Genomic DNA, 16608 nt, shown 5'->3' with positions numbered 1-16608 from the left:
AACAAACCCCTTCCTGTTCACTCCCACTGTACACAATTTCAATGCAACCAAACCCCTTCCCATTCACTCCCTCTGTACACAATCCCAGACGGCCCAAACCCCTTTCCATTCACTCCCACTGTCCACAATCCCAATGGACCCATTCCCTTTCCCATTCACTCCCACTGTCCAGAATACCAATGGACCCAAAACCCTTCCCATTTGTTCCCACTGTACAAAATCCCAATGGACCAAAACCCCTTCCCGTTCACGCCCACTGTCCACATCTCAATGGCCCCAATCCCCTTCCCTTTCACTCCCACTGTCTATAATCTCAACGGAGCCATACCGCTTCCCGTTCACTCCCACTTTACACAATCCCAATTAACCCAAACCCCTTCCCATTCACTCCCCCTTTCCACATTCACAATGGACCCAAACCCCTTCCCGTTCACTCCCACTGCACGCAATCCCAATGGACCCAAAACCCTTTCCGTTCACTCCCACTGTCCACAATCCCAATGGACCCATTCCCCTTCCCATTCACTCCCACTGTCCAGAATCCCAATGGACCCAAAGCCCTTCCCATTTGTTCCCACTGTACTCAATCCCAATGGACCCAAACCCCTTCCCGTTCACTCCCACTGTACAGAATCCCAATGGACCGAAACCCCTTCCTGTTCACTCCCACTGTCCAGAATCCCAATGGACACAAACCCCTTCCCGTTCACTCCCACTGTACACAATCCCAATGGACCCAAAACCCTTCCCGTTCAGGACACTGTCCACAATCCCAATGGCCCCAAACCCCTTCCCATTCACCCCCCCGTCCACAATCCCAATGGAACCAAACCCCTTCCCGTTCACTCCCAATGCACGCAATCCCAATGGACGCAAACCCCTTCCCGTTCACTCCCACTGTCCACAATCCCAATGGACACAAACCCCTTCCCTTTCACTCCCACTGTCCACAATCCCAATGGACCCAAACCCCTTCCCGTTCACTCCCACTGTACACAATCCTTTTGGACCCAAACCCCTTCCCATTCACTCCCTCTGTACACAATCCCAGACGGCCCAAACCCCTTTCCGTTCACTCCCACTGTCCACAATCCCAATGGACCCATTCCCTTTCCCATTCACTCCCACTGTCCGGTATCCCAATGGACCCAAAACCCTTCCCATTTGTTCCCACTGTACACAATCCCAATGGACCCAAACCCCTTCCCGTTCACTCCCACTGTCCACAATCCCAATGGACACAAACCCCTTCCCTTTCACTCCCACTGTCCAAAATTCCAATGGACCCAAACCCCTTCCCGTTCACTCCCACTGTACACAGTCCTTTTGGACCCAAACCCCTTCCCATTCACTCCCTCTGTACACAATCCCAGACGGCCCAAACCCCTTTCCGTTCACTCCCACTGTCCACAATCCCAATGGACCCAAACCCCTTCCTGTTCACTCCCACTGTACACAATCCTTTTGGACCCAAACCCCTTCCCATTCACTCCCTCTGTACACAATCCCAGACGGCCCAAACCCCTTTCCGTTCACTCCAACTGTACACAATCCAAAGGACACAAACCCCTTCCCGTTCACTCCCACTGTAGACAATCTCAATGGACCCAAACCCCTCCCGTTCACTCCCGCTGTCTACAATCCCAACTGACCCAAACCTTTTCCCGCTCACTCCTACTGTGCACAATCCCAATGGACCCAAACCCTTTCCCGTTCACTCCCACTGTACACAATCTCAAAGGACCCAAACCCCTTCCCATTCACTCCCACTGTACACATTCCCAAAGGCCCCAAAACCCTTCCCGTTCACTCCCACTGTCCACAATCCCAATGCACCCAAACCCCTGCCCGTTCACTCCCAATGTCTACAATCCCAATGGACCCAAACCCCTTCCCCTTCACTCCCAGTGTCCACAATCCCAATGGACACAAACCCCTTCCCTTTCACTCCCACTGTGCCCAATCCCAATGGAACCTAACCCCTTCCCATTCACTCCCACTGTACACAATCCCCATTAACCCAAACCCCTCCCCGTTCACTCCCCCTGTCCACATTCCCAATGGACCCAAACCCCTTCCCGTTCACTCCCACTGCACGCAATCCCAATGGACACAAACCCCTTCCCGTTCACTCCCACTGTCCACAATCCCAATGGACCCAAACCCCTTCACGTTCACTCCCACTGTCTGTAATCTCATTGGAGCCAAACCCCTTCCCGTTTACTCCCACTGTACACAATCCCAATGGACCCAAACCCCTTCCCGTTCACTCCCACTGTACACAATCCCAATGGACACAACCCCCTTCCCCTTCACTCCCACTGTTCACAATCCCAATGGAAACAAACCCCTTCCTGTTCACTCCCACTGTACACAATCTCAATGCAACCAAACCCCTTCCCATTCACTCCCTCTGTACACAATCCCAGATGGCCCAAACCCCTTTCCGTTCACTCCCACTGTCCACAATCCCAATGGACCCATTCCCCTTCCCATTCACTCCCACTGTCCAGAATCCCAATGGACCCAAACCCCTTCCCATTTGTTCCCACTGTACACAATCCCAATGGACCCAAACCCCTTCCCGTTCACTCCCACTGTCCGCAATTCCAATGGACACAAACCCCTTCCCTTTCACTCCCACTGTCCACAATCCCAATGGACCCAAACCCCTTCCCGTTCACTCCCACTGTACACAATCCTTTTGGACCCAAACCCCTTCCCATTCACTCCCTCTGTACACAATCCCAGACGGCCCAAACCCCTTTCCGTTCACTCCCACTGTGCACAATCCCAAAGGACACAAACCCCTTCCCGTTCACTCCCACTGTAGACAATCTCAATGGACCCAAACCCCTCCCGTTCACTCCCGCTGTCTACAATCCCAACTGACCCAAACCTTTTCCCGCTCACTCCTACTGTGCACAATCCCAATGGACCCAAACCCTTTCCCGTTCACTCCCACTGTACACAATCTCAAAGGACCCAAACCCCTTCCCATTCACTCCCACTGTACACATTCCCAAAGGCCCCAAAACCCTTCCCGTTCACTTCCACTGTCCACAATCCCAATGCACCCAAACCCCTGCCCGTTCACTCCCAATGTCTACAATCCCAATGGACCCAAACCCCTTCCCCTTCACTCCCAGTGTCCACAATCCCAATGGACCCAAACCCCTTCCCTTTCACTCCCACTGTGCCCAATCCCAATGGAACCTAACCCCTTCCCATTCACTCCCACTGTACACAATCCCCATTAACCCAAACCCCTCCCCGTTCACTCCCCCTTTCCACATTCCCAATGGACCCAAACCCCTTCCCGTTCACTCCCACTGCACGCAATCCCAATGGACACAAACCCCTTCCCGTTCACTCCCACTGTCCACAATCCCAATGGACACATCCCCTTCACCTTCACTCCCACTGTCCGCAATCCCAATGGACCCAAACCCCTTCACGTTCACTCCCACTGTCTGTAATCTCATTGGAGCCAAACCCCTTCCCGTTTACTCCCACTGTACACAATCCCAATGGACCCAAACCCCTTCCCATTCACTCCCACTGTACACAATCCCAATGGACACAACCCCCTTCCCCTTCACTCCCACTGTTCACAATCCCAATGGAAACAAACCCCTTCCTGTTCACTCCCACTGTACACAATGTCAATGCAACCAAACCCATTCCCATTCACTCCCTCTGTACACAATCCCAGATGGCCCAAACCCCTTCCCGTTCACTCCCACTGTCACAATCCCAATGGACCCAAATCCCTTCCCATTCACTCCCACTGTCCAGAATCCCAATGGACCCAAACCCCTTCCCATTTGTTCCCACTGTACACAATTCCAATGGCCCCAATCCCCTTCCCTTTCACTCCCACTGTCTATAATCTCAACGGAGCCATACCGCTTCCCGTTCACTCCCACTTTACACAATCCCAAAGGACCCAAACCCTTTCCCATTTATTCCCTCTGTCCACAATCCCAATGGACACAAACCCCTTCCCCTTCACTCCCACTCTGCACAATCCCAATGGACCCAAATCCCTTCCCATTCTCTCCCAATGCCCATTATATTACTGGATTCAACCTGTAACTGTGGATATTGCTGCCTCAAGGATTATTGAGCATTTGAATTTACTCCCATTTGGAGCTGCTCCCTTGGCTATTGTTGAAACCCCATCACTTCTCCTGGCACCTGAACCAGGCCATTCGGCCCCTCTGCTCCATGCCGGTGTTTCCTGCCCCCCACACCCAGCCTCCTCCCACCCCCCCTGCTCCATCTCCCCCCCCCATCCCCCGTATCCTTCTATCCCTCTCTCCCCTCGTGTGTTTATCCAGCTCCTTAAACACATCGACACGATTCACCTCCACCCCCCTCCCTGTGGGAGCGAGTTCCACCTTCTCCCCGCTCTCTGGGTAAAGTCCTTTCTCCTGAATTCCCTACCCCAACCTCGATCGGGTTTATTAGGGACTGTCTTATATTGATGGCCCCACCCCCCACCCTAGTTCTGGTCTCTCCCCCCATCCCCCACAAGTGGAAACATCTTCTCTACGCCGACCCTATCGAAACCCCCTCCATCATTTTAAAGAACTCGATCAGGTCACCCCCTCAGCCTCCTCTTTCCCAGAGTAAAGAGCCCCGGCCGGTTCAACCTCTCCCGATAGTTATAACCTCTCCGATCTGGGATCTTCCTCGTCAATCTGTTTCACACCTTCTCCAGTGTCTCCATATCCTTTTTATAATACGGAGACCGGAACTCTGCACAATATTCCAAGTGGGATAACACTGGAACTGTGCACAGTATTCCAAGTGGGACATGGTGACCGGAACCGTGCACGGTATTCCGAGCGGGATACGGAGACCGGAACCGTGCATGGTATTCCGAGTGGGATACGGAGACCGGAACTGTGCACGGTATTCCGAGCGGGATATGGAGACCGGAACCGTGCACGGTATTCCGAGCGGGATACAGAGACCGGAACCGTGCATGGTATTCCGAGTGGGATACGAAGACCGGAACTGTGCACGGTATTCCGAGCGGGATATGGAGACCGGAACCGTGCACGGTATTCCAAGCGGGATACGGAGACCGGAACCGTGCACGGTATTCCGAGCGGGATACGTAGACCGGAACCATGCACGGTATTCCAAGCGGGATACGGAGACCGGACTGTGCACAGCTTGCTAAATGTTATCTATCGAATCTTGATATATACTAAATCCATCTCTGAGAGAGTAAATAATTATCACAGGAGAATTAAATGGCTGTTTTGGAAGAATTAAAGTGTATGAGAGTGTGATTCATTATACTAATTGAATGGAATGATGCAGATAAAATATTTCTGGAGATAATTAAACCCTGCAGTTTACACCCCGCACTTGAACATTTGGCAAGTCAGTGTCAGTCATAAAAGAACAGGAACAGGAGGAGGCCCATTCAGCCCCCTCCTCGAGCCTGTTACACAGGAACAGGAGGAGGCCCATTCAGCCCCTCTCGAGCCTGTTACACAGGAACAGGAGGAGACCCATTCAGCCCCTCTCGAGCCTGTTACACAGGAACAGGAGGAGGCAATACAGCCCCTCTTGAACTTGTTATACAAGAATGGGAGGAGGCCGTTCAGCCCCTTGTACCTGTCCCACCATTCAGTCAGACCGTGGCTGATCTGCACCTTAACTGCATCTCCCCGCCCCGGTTTCATAATCCTCAACCCCCCCACTTAAGCAACAAAAATCTATCAATCTTGGGTCTGGAATTTCCAGTTGACCCCCCAGCACTGCACCCCCTCCCTCCTCCCCAATCTTTTAAGCCATCAAGCATACATGAGCTGGCAACAGGTGCCAGAGCGAGGCTTCAGGAAGCGGCTCCAGGCGCAGCACCTAGTGGCTGGAACCTGCAACTGCACTGTGATCGTTGACATAGGAAAGTTGAATGGGGAATGGTGGTGGCGACGTCACCGGTCAGATGGCGGGCGGGACGGGTCTCCATCAATAGCCGAGGGTGACAGGAACCGGGAGCGCGGGACAGGAGGTGGGATTTCCGACAGGCAGGCGTGCTTCAGTGGAGCGTTTTTTTTAACAAATTAACAAGTGAAGTGTGACAGTGACCCTGTGACCCCGGGAGGGTGTGACTGTGACCCTGTGACCCCAGGAGGGTGTGACAGTGACCCCGTGACCCCGGGAGGGTGTGACAGTGACCCCGTGACCCCGGGAGGGTGTGACTGTGACCCTGTGACCCCAGGAGGGTGTGACAGTGACCCTGTGACCCCAGGAGGGTGTGACAGTGACCCTGTGACCCCGGGAGGGTGTGACAGTGACCCTGTGACCCCAGGAGGGTGTGACAGTGACCCTGTGACCCCGGGAGGGTGTGACTGTGACCCTGTGACCCCAGGAGGGTGTGACAGTGACCCTGTGACCCCAGGAGAGTGTGACAGTGACCCTGTGACCCCAGGAGAGTGTGACAGTGTCCCTGTGACCCCGGGAGGGTGTGACAGTGACCCTGTGACCCCGGGAGGGTTTGACAGTGACCCCAGAAGGGTGTGACAGTGACCCTGTGACCCCGGGAGGGTGTGACAGTGACCTGATGACCCTGGGAGGTTGTGACAGTGACCCTGTGACCCCGGGAGGGTGTGACAGTGACCCTGTGACCTCGGGCGGGTGTGACAGTGACCCTGTGACCCCAGGATGGTGTGACAGTGACCCTGTGACCACAGGAGGGTGTGACAGTTACCCCGGGACGGTGTGACAGTGACCCTGTGACCCTGGGAGAGTGTGACAGTGACCCTGTGACCCCAGGAGTGTGTGACAGTGACCCTGTGACCCCGGGAGGGTTTGACAGTGACCCTGTGACCCCGGGAGGGTGTGACAGTGACCCTGTGACCCCAGGAGGGTGTGACAGTGACCTGATGACCCTGGGAGGTTGTGACAGTGACCCTGTGACCCCGGGAGGGTGTGACAGTGACCCTGTGACCCCGGGCGGTGTGACAGTGACCCTGTGACCCCAGGAGGGTGTGACAGTGACCCTGTGACCCCGGGAGGGTGTGACAGTGACCCTGTGACCCCGGGAGAGTGTGACAGTGACCCCGTGACCCTGGGAGGGTGTGACAGTGACCCTGTGATCCTAGGAGAGTGCGACAGTGTCCCTGTGACCCCGGGAGAGTGTGACAGTGACCCCGTGACCCCGGGAGGGTGTGACAGTGACCCTGTGACCCTAGGAGAGTGCGACAGTGTCCCTGTGACCCCAGGAGAGTGTGACAGTGACCCCGTGACCCCGGGAGGGTGTGACAGTGACCCTGTGACCCTAGGAGAGTGCGACAGTGTCCCTGTGACCCCGGGAGGGTGTGACAGTGTCCCGGTGACATTCACTGGGGGGAGGCCATTCAGCCCATTGTGCTTGTGCTGGCTCTTTGAAATGAGCGATTGGATTAGCCCTCCTCCCCTGGCATCCCTGCACATTTTTCCCTTTCCAGTATTTATCCATTTCCACACCCCACCCCACCTTGCCGAGGGTGAATCTGCTTCCCCCCCCCGCCCTTTCGGGCAGCGCCTTCCAGATCCCAACAACTCACCGTGTCCAAAATAAATAAAATTCTCCTCATCTCCCCTTCCCCCCCTCCCCCTCCCGCCTCTGGTTACCGACCCTCACGCCACTGGAAACAGTTTCTCCTCATTCACTCGATCGAGACCTGCCCCCCCCCCCCCTCATGATTTTGAATCCCTCCTCGATTCAATCTCCTCCCCCCTCAACCTTCTCCGCTCCGAGGGGAACGATCCCAGGCTCCTCCGGTCCCTCCAACGTGAACTGAAGTCCCCCTCATCCCCCTGGGGAACGTTCCTGGTAAATCCTCCTCCGGGGTTTGAAACACATCGATGGGGCCGGATGGAGAGAGAGAGAGCGAGAGAGAGAGAGAGAGGGGGTTTCCTGCCGGTCGAGGGGAGAGTGGGCCAGCCTCAGACGAGGTGACCGAACCTTAGAATCAGAGCCAGGTTGTTGAGGAGAGAGTTTAGGCTGCACCTCTTCACAGAATGGCTGGTTAGAATGATGGGAGGTCTCTCTGACGGAGAGCAGGTGAAGCTGGCTCAACTCATCGTTTTAAACCTGCAAATCGTCGGTTCTTGCGGCAAAAAGAACGGCTGCCTAGGGGATTTGAAGCCAAAGTGTGATCTAATTGACCGGCAGTACAGGTTTGTGGGGTTGAATGGGCCTCCTCCTGTTCCTGTGTAACAGGCTCGAGAGGGGCTGAATGGCCTCCTCCTGTTCCTGTGTAACAGGCTCGAGAGGGGCTGAATGGCCTCCTCCTGTTCCTGGGTCAAATCTTGGCCAAGACTGGACATTCCATTAATATTTTTCTCTTTCTCTCACAGGGTAAAAGTCTTCAAAGGAAAGAAAGTTTGGGGAGAATTTGACCTCAAAGTGGAACAGGTATTCATATTTAATATCCTCATCCTGCCTCCTCCTTTTCACTGACTTCATTCTGACTAACCCCGTGCTGTACCTGTCCTGGGAGTGTTTGATGGGGACGGTGTAGAGGGAGCTTTACTCTGTATCTAACCCCGTGCTGTACCCGTCCTGGGAGTGTTTGATGGGGACAGTGTAGAGGGAGCTTTACTCTGTATCTAACCCCGTGCTGTACCTGTCCTGGGAGCGTTTGATTTACCGGAAATGTGTGACCCTGGGAGTGATTGTTTTACCCTGTGAGGCCGGAGGTCTGTGACCCCGGGAGGGTGTGACAGTGACCCTGTGACCCCGGGAGGGTGTGACAGTGATGCTGTGACCCCAGAAGGGTGCGAAAGTGACCCCGTGACCACGTGACACCGGCAGGGTGTGACAGTGACCCTTGGATCCCGGGAGGGCGACAGTGACCTGATGACCCCAAGAGGTTGTGACAGTGACCCTGTGACCCCGGGAGGGTGTGACAGTGACCCTGTGACTCCAGGAGGGTGTGACAGTGACCCTGTGACCCCAGTAGTGTGTGACAGTGACCCTGTGACCCCGGGCGGGTGTGACAGTGACCCTGTGACCCCAGGAGGTTGTGACAGTGACCCTGTGACCCCGGGCGGGTGTGGCCATGACCCTGTGACCCCGGGAGGATGTGACAGTGACCCTGTGACCCCGGGTGGGTGTGGCCGTGACCCTTTGACCCCGGGAGGCTGTGAAAGTGACCCTGTGACCCCGGGAGGGTGTGAGAGTGACCCTGTGACCCCGGGAGGGTGTGAGAGTGACCCTGTGACCCCGGGAGGGTGTGAGAGTGACCCTGTGACTCCCGGAGGGTGTGACAGTGACCCTGTGACCCCGGGAGGGTGTGACAGTGACCCTGTGACCCCGGGAGGGTGTGAGAGTGACCCTGTGACCCCGGAAGAGTGTGACAGTGACCCTGTGACCCCGGGAGGGTGTGAGAGTGACCCTGTGACTCCCGGAGGTTGTGACAGTGACCCTGTGACCCCGGGAGGGTGTGACAGTGACCCTGTGACCCCGGGAGGGTGTGAGAGTGACCCTGTGACCCCGGAAGAGTGTGACAGTGACCCTGTGACCCCGGGAGGGTGTGACAGTGACCCTGTGACCCCGGGAGGGTGTGAGAGTGACCCTGTGACCCCGGAAGAGTGTGACAGTGACCCTGTGACCCCGGGAGGGTGTGAGAGTGACCCTGTGACTCCCGGAGGGTGTGACAGTGACCCTGTGACTCTGACTGTGAGACTGCTGGACTCTATTGTGATCCTTTGATGCAAAGTTTCCTGACTTTAACCCGAGTGTAAAGTCCAATTTCGAGGTGTGATAAATGAGCAGATGATTGGCTTACCAGAGGGCTGGTTGGTTACAGCCACCCCCTGTGTGACCCCTGTGTGATCCCTGTGTGACCCCATGTGACCTTGTGTGACCCCTGTGACCCCGTGACACCGTGACTGACCAATCCTGTATTTCCACACTGTTGATCTGAGCAGCTCCGATTGTGACCAAATTTTCTAACCAGTTTCCCCCTTTTCTGTTTCTCACCCTCTCCTCCTCCCATCTCTCTCTTTCCCTCTGTCTCTCCCTCTCTTTCCCATAATAACTCGTTTCACATCGACCTCTCTCTTTCTATCGCCTTCCCTCACTCCCCCTCACACCACCCTCCCCTCAACCAACCTCCCCTCACCCCACCCTCCCCTCACACCCCACCCTCCCCTCATACCCCACCCTCCCCTCACACCCACCCTCTCCTCACACCCACCCTCCCCTCACCCCACCCTCCCCTCACACCACCCTCCCCTCAACCACCCTCCCCTCACACCCACCCTCCCCTCACCCCACCCTCCCCTCACACCACCCTCCCCTCACACCCACCCTCCCCTCACACCCACCCTCTCATCACACCCACCCTCCCCTCAACCAACCTCCCCTCACCCCACCCTCCCCTCACACCCCACCCTCCCCTCATACCCCACCCTCCCCTCACCCCACCCTCCCCTCACACCACCCTCCCCTCACACCCACCCTCCCCTCACACCACCCTCCCCTCAACCAACCTCCCCTCACCCCACCCTCCCCTCACACCCACCCTCTCCTCACACCCACCCTCCCCTCACCCCACCCTCCCCTCACACCACCCTCCCCTCAACCACCCTCCCCTCACACCCACCCTCCCCTCACCCCACCCTCCCCTCACACCACCCTCCCCTCAACCACCCACCACTCACACCCCACCCTCCCCTCACCCCACCCTTCCCTCACACTCCACCCTCCCCTCAACCACCCTCCCCTCAACCACCCACCCCTCACACCCCACCCTCCCCTCACCCCACCCTCCCCTCACACCCACCCTCCCCTCAACCACCCTCCCCTCACACCCCACCCTCCCCTCACCCCACCCTCCCCTCACACACACCCTCCCCTCAACCACCCTCCCCTCACACCCACCCTCCCCTCAACCCCACCCTCCCCTCACACCCACCCTCCCCTCAACCACCCTCCACTCACACCCACCCTCCCCTCAACCCCACCCTCCCCTCACACCCACCCTTCCCTCAACCACCCTCCCCTCACACCCACCCCTTACCTCACACCCACCCTCCCCTCAACCACCCTCCCCTCACCCCACCCTCCCCTCAACCAACCTCCCCTCACACCCACCCTCCCCTCACACCCACCCTCCCCTCAACCACCCTCCCCTCAACCACCCTCCCCTCACCCCAACCTCCCCTCACACCACCCTCCCCTCACACTCCACCCTCCCCTCACACCGCACCCTCTCCTCACCCCACCCTCCCCTCACACCCACCCTCCCCTCACACCCGCCCTCCCCTCAACCACCCTCCCCTCAACCACCCTCCCCTCACCCCAACCTCCCCTCACACCACCCTCCCCTCAACCACCCTCCCCTCACCCCAACCTCCCCTCACACCCCACCCTCCCCTCAACCACCCTCCCCTCACACCCCACCCTCCCCTCCCACCCCACCCTACCCTCACACCCCACCCTCCCCTCCCACCCCACCCTACCCTCACACCCCACCCTCCCCTCAACCACCCTCCCCTCACCCCACCCTCCCCTCAACCACCCTCCCCTCACACCACCCTCCCCTCAACCACCCTCCCCTCACACCACCCTCCCCTCACCCCAACCTCCCCTCACACCCCACCCTCCCCTCATACCCCACCCTCCCCTCACCCCACCCTCCCCTCAACCACCCTCCCCTCGCACCCCACCCTCCCCTCAACCACCCTCCCCTTGCACCACCCTCCCCTCACCCCACCCTCCCCTCACACTCACCTTCCCCTCAACCACCCTCCCCTCACACCCCACCCTCCCCTCACACCCACCCTCCTCTCACCCCACCCTCCCCTCACACCACTCCTTCCTCCCTCCTACACTCTCTCCCTCTCCCTCACCATCTGTCCCTCTCCGTCCCTCCCACTCCTGTCCTCTCCCCCTTGCCCCTGCCTCTCTCTCACCATCTCTCTCACGCTCTCTCTCTCTCCCCCTCTCTCTCCCTCTCTCTCTTTCCATCTCTCAACATCTCTCTCTCTCTCTCTCGCTTTCCTTCTCCCACTCGCGCTCTCTCCCCCTCTCTCGCTCTCCCTCCTTCTGTCTCTTTCCCTCTCTCTCCCCCCGTCTCTCTTATCCACTCTTTCACTCTCTCGCTCATTCCCTCTCCCTCTAACTCTTTTCCTCTCCCTCTCTATTCCCCCCGCTCTCTATCCCACACTCTCTGTCTCCATCTCTCTTTCTGTTTTTTCCTCTCTCTTTCCCATTCCCTCTCTCCTTCCATATCTGTCTGACCGTCTCTCTCACTCACTCACTCTCTCCCTCTCCCTCTCTCTCTACCACCCTCTCTCACTCCCTATTTCCTCCCTCTCACTCTCTCTCAAAGGCTGAGTTCTCGGAGCTGAATGTAATCTCTCATGCTACGGGTAGTTTCAGTGTTGACATGGATGTGTATCGGAATGGAGTGAAGGTGGCAAGGTGAGACAGAGGAAACAGTAAGACTATAATATGTTGTATCTCACACGATCACAGAGAGAGTGATCAGATCATTTTACCTGAAATCTCATCGAGGGGTTCGGGGGGTTTATATATAGAATAACAGATACCCGGGAGTGAGTTACAGCCTGGAATCTAATCGAGGGGTTCCGGGTTGGTTTATATATAGAATAACAGATTCCCGGGTGTGAGTTACAGACTGGAATCCAATCGAGGGGTTCGGGGGGGGTTTATATATAGAGTAACAGATACCCGGGATTGAGTTACAGACTGGAATCTAATCGAGGGGTTCGGGGGGGGTTTATATATAGAGTAACAGATACCCGGGATTGAGGTACAGACTGGAATCTAATCGAGGGGTTCGGGGGTTTATATATAGAATAACAGATACCCAGGAGTGAGTTACAGACTGGAATCCAATCGAGGGGTTCGGGGGGGTTTATATATAGAATAACAGATACCCGGGAGTGAGTTACAGACGGCTGGAATCTAATCGAGGAATTCGGGGTGGTTTATATATAGAATAACAGATGCCCGGGAGTGAGTTACAGACTGGAATCTAATCGAGGGGTTCGGGGGGTTTATATATAGAATAACAGATACCCGGGAGTGAGTTACAGACGGCTGGAATCTAATCGAGGGGTTCGGGGTGGTTTATATATAGAATAACAGATGCCCGGGAGTGAGTTACAGACTGGAATCTAATCGAGGGGTTCGGGGGGTTTATATATAGTATAACAGATACCCGGGAGTGAGTTACAGACTGGAATCTAATCGAGCTGTTTAAATGCTGCTATATATAGAATAACAGACCATGGATTGTTCGCATTCTGTTTCACATCCACTTCCTTCCGGAGACGATGACTGATTCTGTTTGGTTGGGAAATGTTTTTTCCCGTAGCTCAGCCCCAACCTCTGTGATCCAGTCTGTCTGCCCCAGGCCAGACAAGCAAGACAATGTGCGATGCCAGTGTCAGGAAGTGGCCGGCTCGCTGTCACCTCACACCTGGGCGCCGGCAATCAACTTCCCAGAAAGCAGGGCCTTGCTGGCGTGGGGAGCGGGATCCGGGGGGAGGTGACTGGGACGGGGTCCATCTGTAAGGGCAGACTCCCGGAATTCAGGCTCGACGAGGCCTGGGATATCCTGTGGGAATTTCCAGCCTCTCTCCCGACTCCCTGCCGCTGGGCCCCAGGCGATTGCCGCAGGCCATTCGGCCCATCGATCCGGTGCTGCCCCTCCTGCCCAACCCCTTCACCAAACCCCCCCCCACCCCGGCTATCCCCCTGTCACCCTGAATGCCCATTTCCCTCGATTTTCCATACAATTCCCTTTTGGAAACCCTCCATCCTTCTCCGCTCCCAGCGCCCTGGTAGGGAGCTCCTCGCTGCCTCAACAATAGCTCCTTCTCACCCCACCTCCACCCCCTCATACATTACACCCACATCACCCACCCCCACCCCCACCCCCATCCCCACCCCCAACCCCGACCTATTTCGATCAGACAATGGGAACAGCTTTTCTTCATCCACCTTATCCAACCCTGTCCTGCTCTTGTCCTCCCTATCTCTGTAACCTCCTCCAGTCCCCACACCCCTCCCTATCTCTGTAACCTCCTCCAGTCCCTACAACCCTCCCTATCTCTGTAACCTCCTCCAGTCCCTACAACCCTCCCTATCTCTGTAACCTCCTCCAGTCCCTACAACCCTCCCTATCTCTGTAACCTCCTCCAGTCCCTACACCCCTCCCTATCTCTGTAACCTCCTCCAGCCCCTACACGCCTCCCTATCTCTGTAACCTCCTCCAGCCCCTACAGCCCTCCTTATCTCTGTAACCTCCTCCAGTCCCTACACCTCTCCCTATCTCTGTGACCTCCTCCAGCCCCTACACCCCTCACTATCTCTGTAACCTCCTCCACTCGCTACACCCCTCCCTATCTCTGCAACCTCCTCCAGTCCCTACTACCCTCCCTATCTCTGTAATCTCCTCCAGCCCCTACATCACTCCCTATCTCTGCAACCTCCTCCAGTCCTTACAACCCTCCCTATCACTGTAACCTCCTCCAGCCCAAACACCCCTCCCTATCTCTGTAGCTTCCTCCAGCCCCTACAACCCTCCCTATCTCTGTAACCTCCTCCAATCCCTACACCCCTCCCTATCTCTGTAACCTCCTCCAGTCCCTACACCCCTCCCTATCTCTGTAACCTCCTCCAGCCCCTACACGCCTCCCTATCTCTGTAACCTCCTCCAGCCCCTACAACCCTCCTTATCTCTGTAACCTCCTCCAGTCCCTACACCTCTCCCTATCTCTGTGACCTCCTCCAGCCCCTACACCCCTCACTATCTCTGTAACCTCCTCCAGCCCCTACAACCCTCCCTATCTGTGTAACCTCCTCCAGTCCCTACACCCCTCCCTATCTCTGTAACTTCCTCCAGCCCCTACACCCCTCCCTATCTCTGTAACCTCCTCCAGCCCCTACAACCCTCCCTATCTCTGTAACCTCCTCCAGTCCCTGCAACCCTCCTATCTCTGTAACCTCCTCCAACCCCTACACCCCTCCCTATCTCTGTAACCTCCTCCAGCCCCTACAACCCTCACTATCTCTGTAACCTCCTCCAGCCCCTACAACCCTCCCTATTTTTGTAACCTCCTCCAGCCCCTACACCCTTCCCTATCTCTGTAACCTTCTCCAGCCCCTATAACCCTCCCTATCTCTGTAACCTCCTCCAGCCCCTACACCCCTCCCTATCTCTGTAACCTCCTCCAGCCCCTACACCCCTCCCTATCTCTGTAACCTCCTCCAACCCCTACACACCTCCCTATCTCTGTAACCTCCTGCTGCCCCTACACCCCTCCCTATCTCTGTAACCTCCTCCAGTCCCTACAACCCTCCCTATCTCTGTAACCCTCCTACAACCCTCCGCGATCTCTGATCTCCTCCAATTCTGGCCTCTCGAGCATCCCCCGATTCCCATCGCTCCACCATTGGCGGCCGTGCCTTCAGCTGCCTGGGGGCCCTCTCTCTCTCCTCTTAAGGTGCAGATCAAGAGTTCCAGATCCCTACAGCTCTCGGAGGTAAACATTTTCCCCTCCCTTCCTCTGCTGTTCCTGTGTAACGGGCTCGAGAGGGGCTGAATGGCCTCCTCCTGTTCCTGTGTAACGGGCTTGAGTGACCCCTTAGAACTCTCCGTATTCTTTCGGGGTGGGGGGAGGGGGTTGGGACTTTGCGAGAGTGAAGCGGTATTGGGGGGTGGGGGAGAAGAGGGGGAAGGCGGGTCACCTCTGAACCCTGACAGAGATGGGGGGTGGGGTGGTGGCGGGGAGGGGGCAAGGGGCAGAGGTCGCGCTCCCTTCCCCACTGGCACCCCCTCCCCCACCACCCCAGCCAACGCACCCCCCCCTCCCGAGCTAACGAGTCCGGCGTGTGTTTCTGTCGGCCTCAGGTCCTTCACCCCGGATTTTGTCCTGGTGAGGCAGCACGCGTTCAGCATGGCGAAGGGCGGAGACTTCCGGAACATCGTCATCGGCCTGCAGTACGCCGGCGTGGCCAGTGTGAACTCCATGCACTCTGTGTACAATTTCTGTGACAAGCCCTGGGTGGTAAGTACGGGGTTGGGGGGGGGGGTAGGGGGCGCAGGGTGTTGGTTGGTTTTGCTGGGGGGTGGGGCTTTTGGGGGGGTAAGGGGGGTGGCAAAGGCTCCAGGAGGCGGCTTCCTCAGGGGTTGGGCTGCCTTCGAGGCCTAGCCGAACAGGAAAGCCTCTCCCTCTCCGCCAACGCCCCTGCTCCCTCCCTAGTCCGATGTTTGGGTTGGGGGGAGTGGTGCAACTGGATTTTGGGTGGTGGAGGGGAGGTGGGAGGAGGTTGGGTGGGGTGGGGTGGGAGCGGGTGGACCTGGATTCGCCCATCGCCCTTGGCCAACCCGGTGACCTGCAACCCCGGCTCACGGAGGAACGCTTTCTGCTCGATGCCCCACGCAGTCGATCAGCAGGCCGGGCGCCTGCGAGGGATCCGGGCGACAGGCAGCGAGGTCGATGCCCCACGCGGTCGATCAGCAGGTCGGGTGCCTGCGAGGGATCCGGGCGACAGGTAGCGAGGTGGACCCTGGGCAGCCAGCTCCGAGGTGTCTCATCGCCAGGGGTTGCTGCTGG

General features: G+C 57.1%; 1 protein-coding gene across 1 annotated transcript in view; it reads left to right on the top strand.

Annotated features, from left to right (window-relative positions):
• Positions 1–8041: 8041 nt before the first annotated feature.
• LOC121272753 (synapsin-1-like) overlaps positions 8042–16608 on the top strand; it is a 178428-nt gene continuing 169861 nt past the window's right edge. The window contains exons 1-4 of the mRNA XM_041179533.1: positions 8042–8187; positions 8368–8425; positions 12351–12442; positions 15903–16059. Of these exons, the coding sequence (XP_041035467.1) occupies positions 8042–8187; positions 8368–8425; positions 12351–12442; positions 15903–16059 (453 nt within the window). The remainder of the gene's footprint in view (positions 8188–8367; positions 8426–12350; positions 12443–15902; positions 16060–16608) is intronic.

Source organism: Carcharodon carcharias, chromosome 35 (assembly GCF_017639515.1).
Source record: "Carcharodon carcharias isolate sCarCar2 chromosome 35, sCarCar2.pri, whole genome shotgun sequence".
Taxonomy (NCBI): Eukaryota; Metazoa; Chordata; class Chondrichthyes; order Lamniformes; family Lamnidae; genus Carcharodon; species Carcharodon carcharias.
This window is presented reverse-complemented; position numbering and strand designations above follow the sequence as displayed.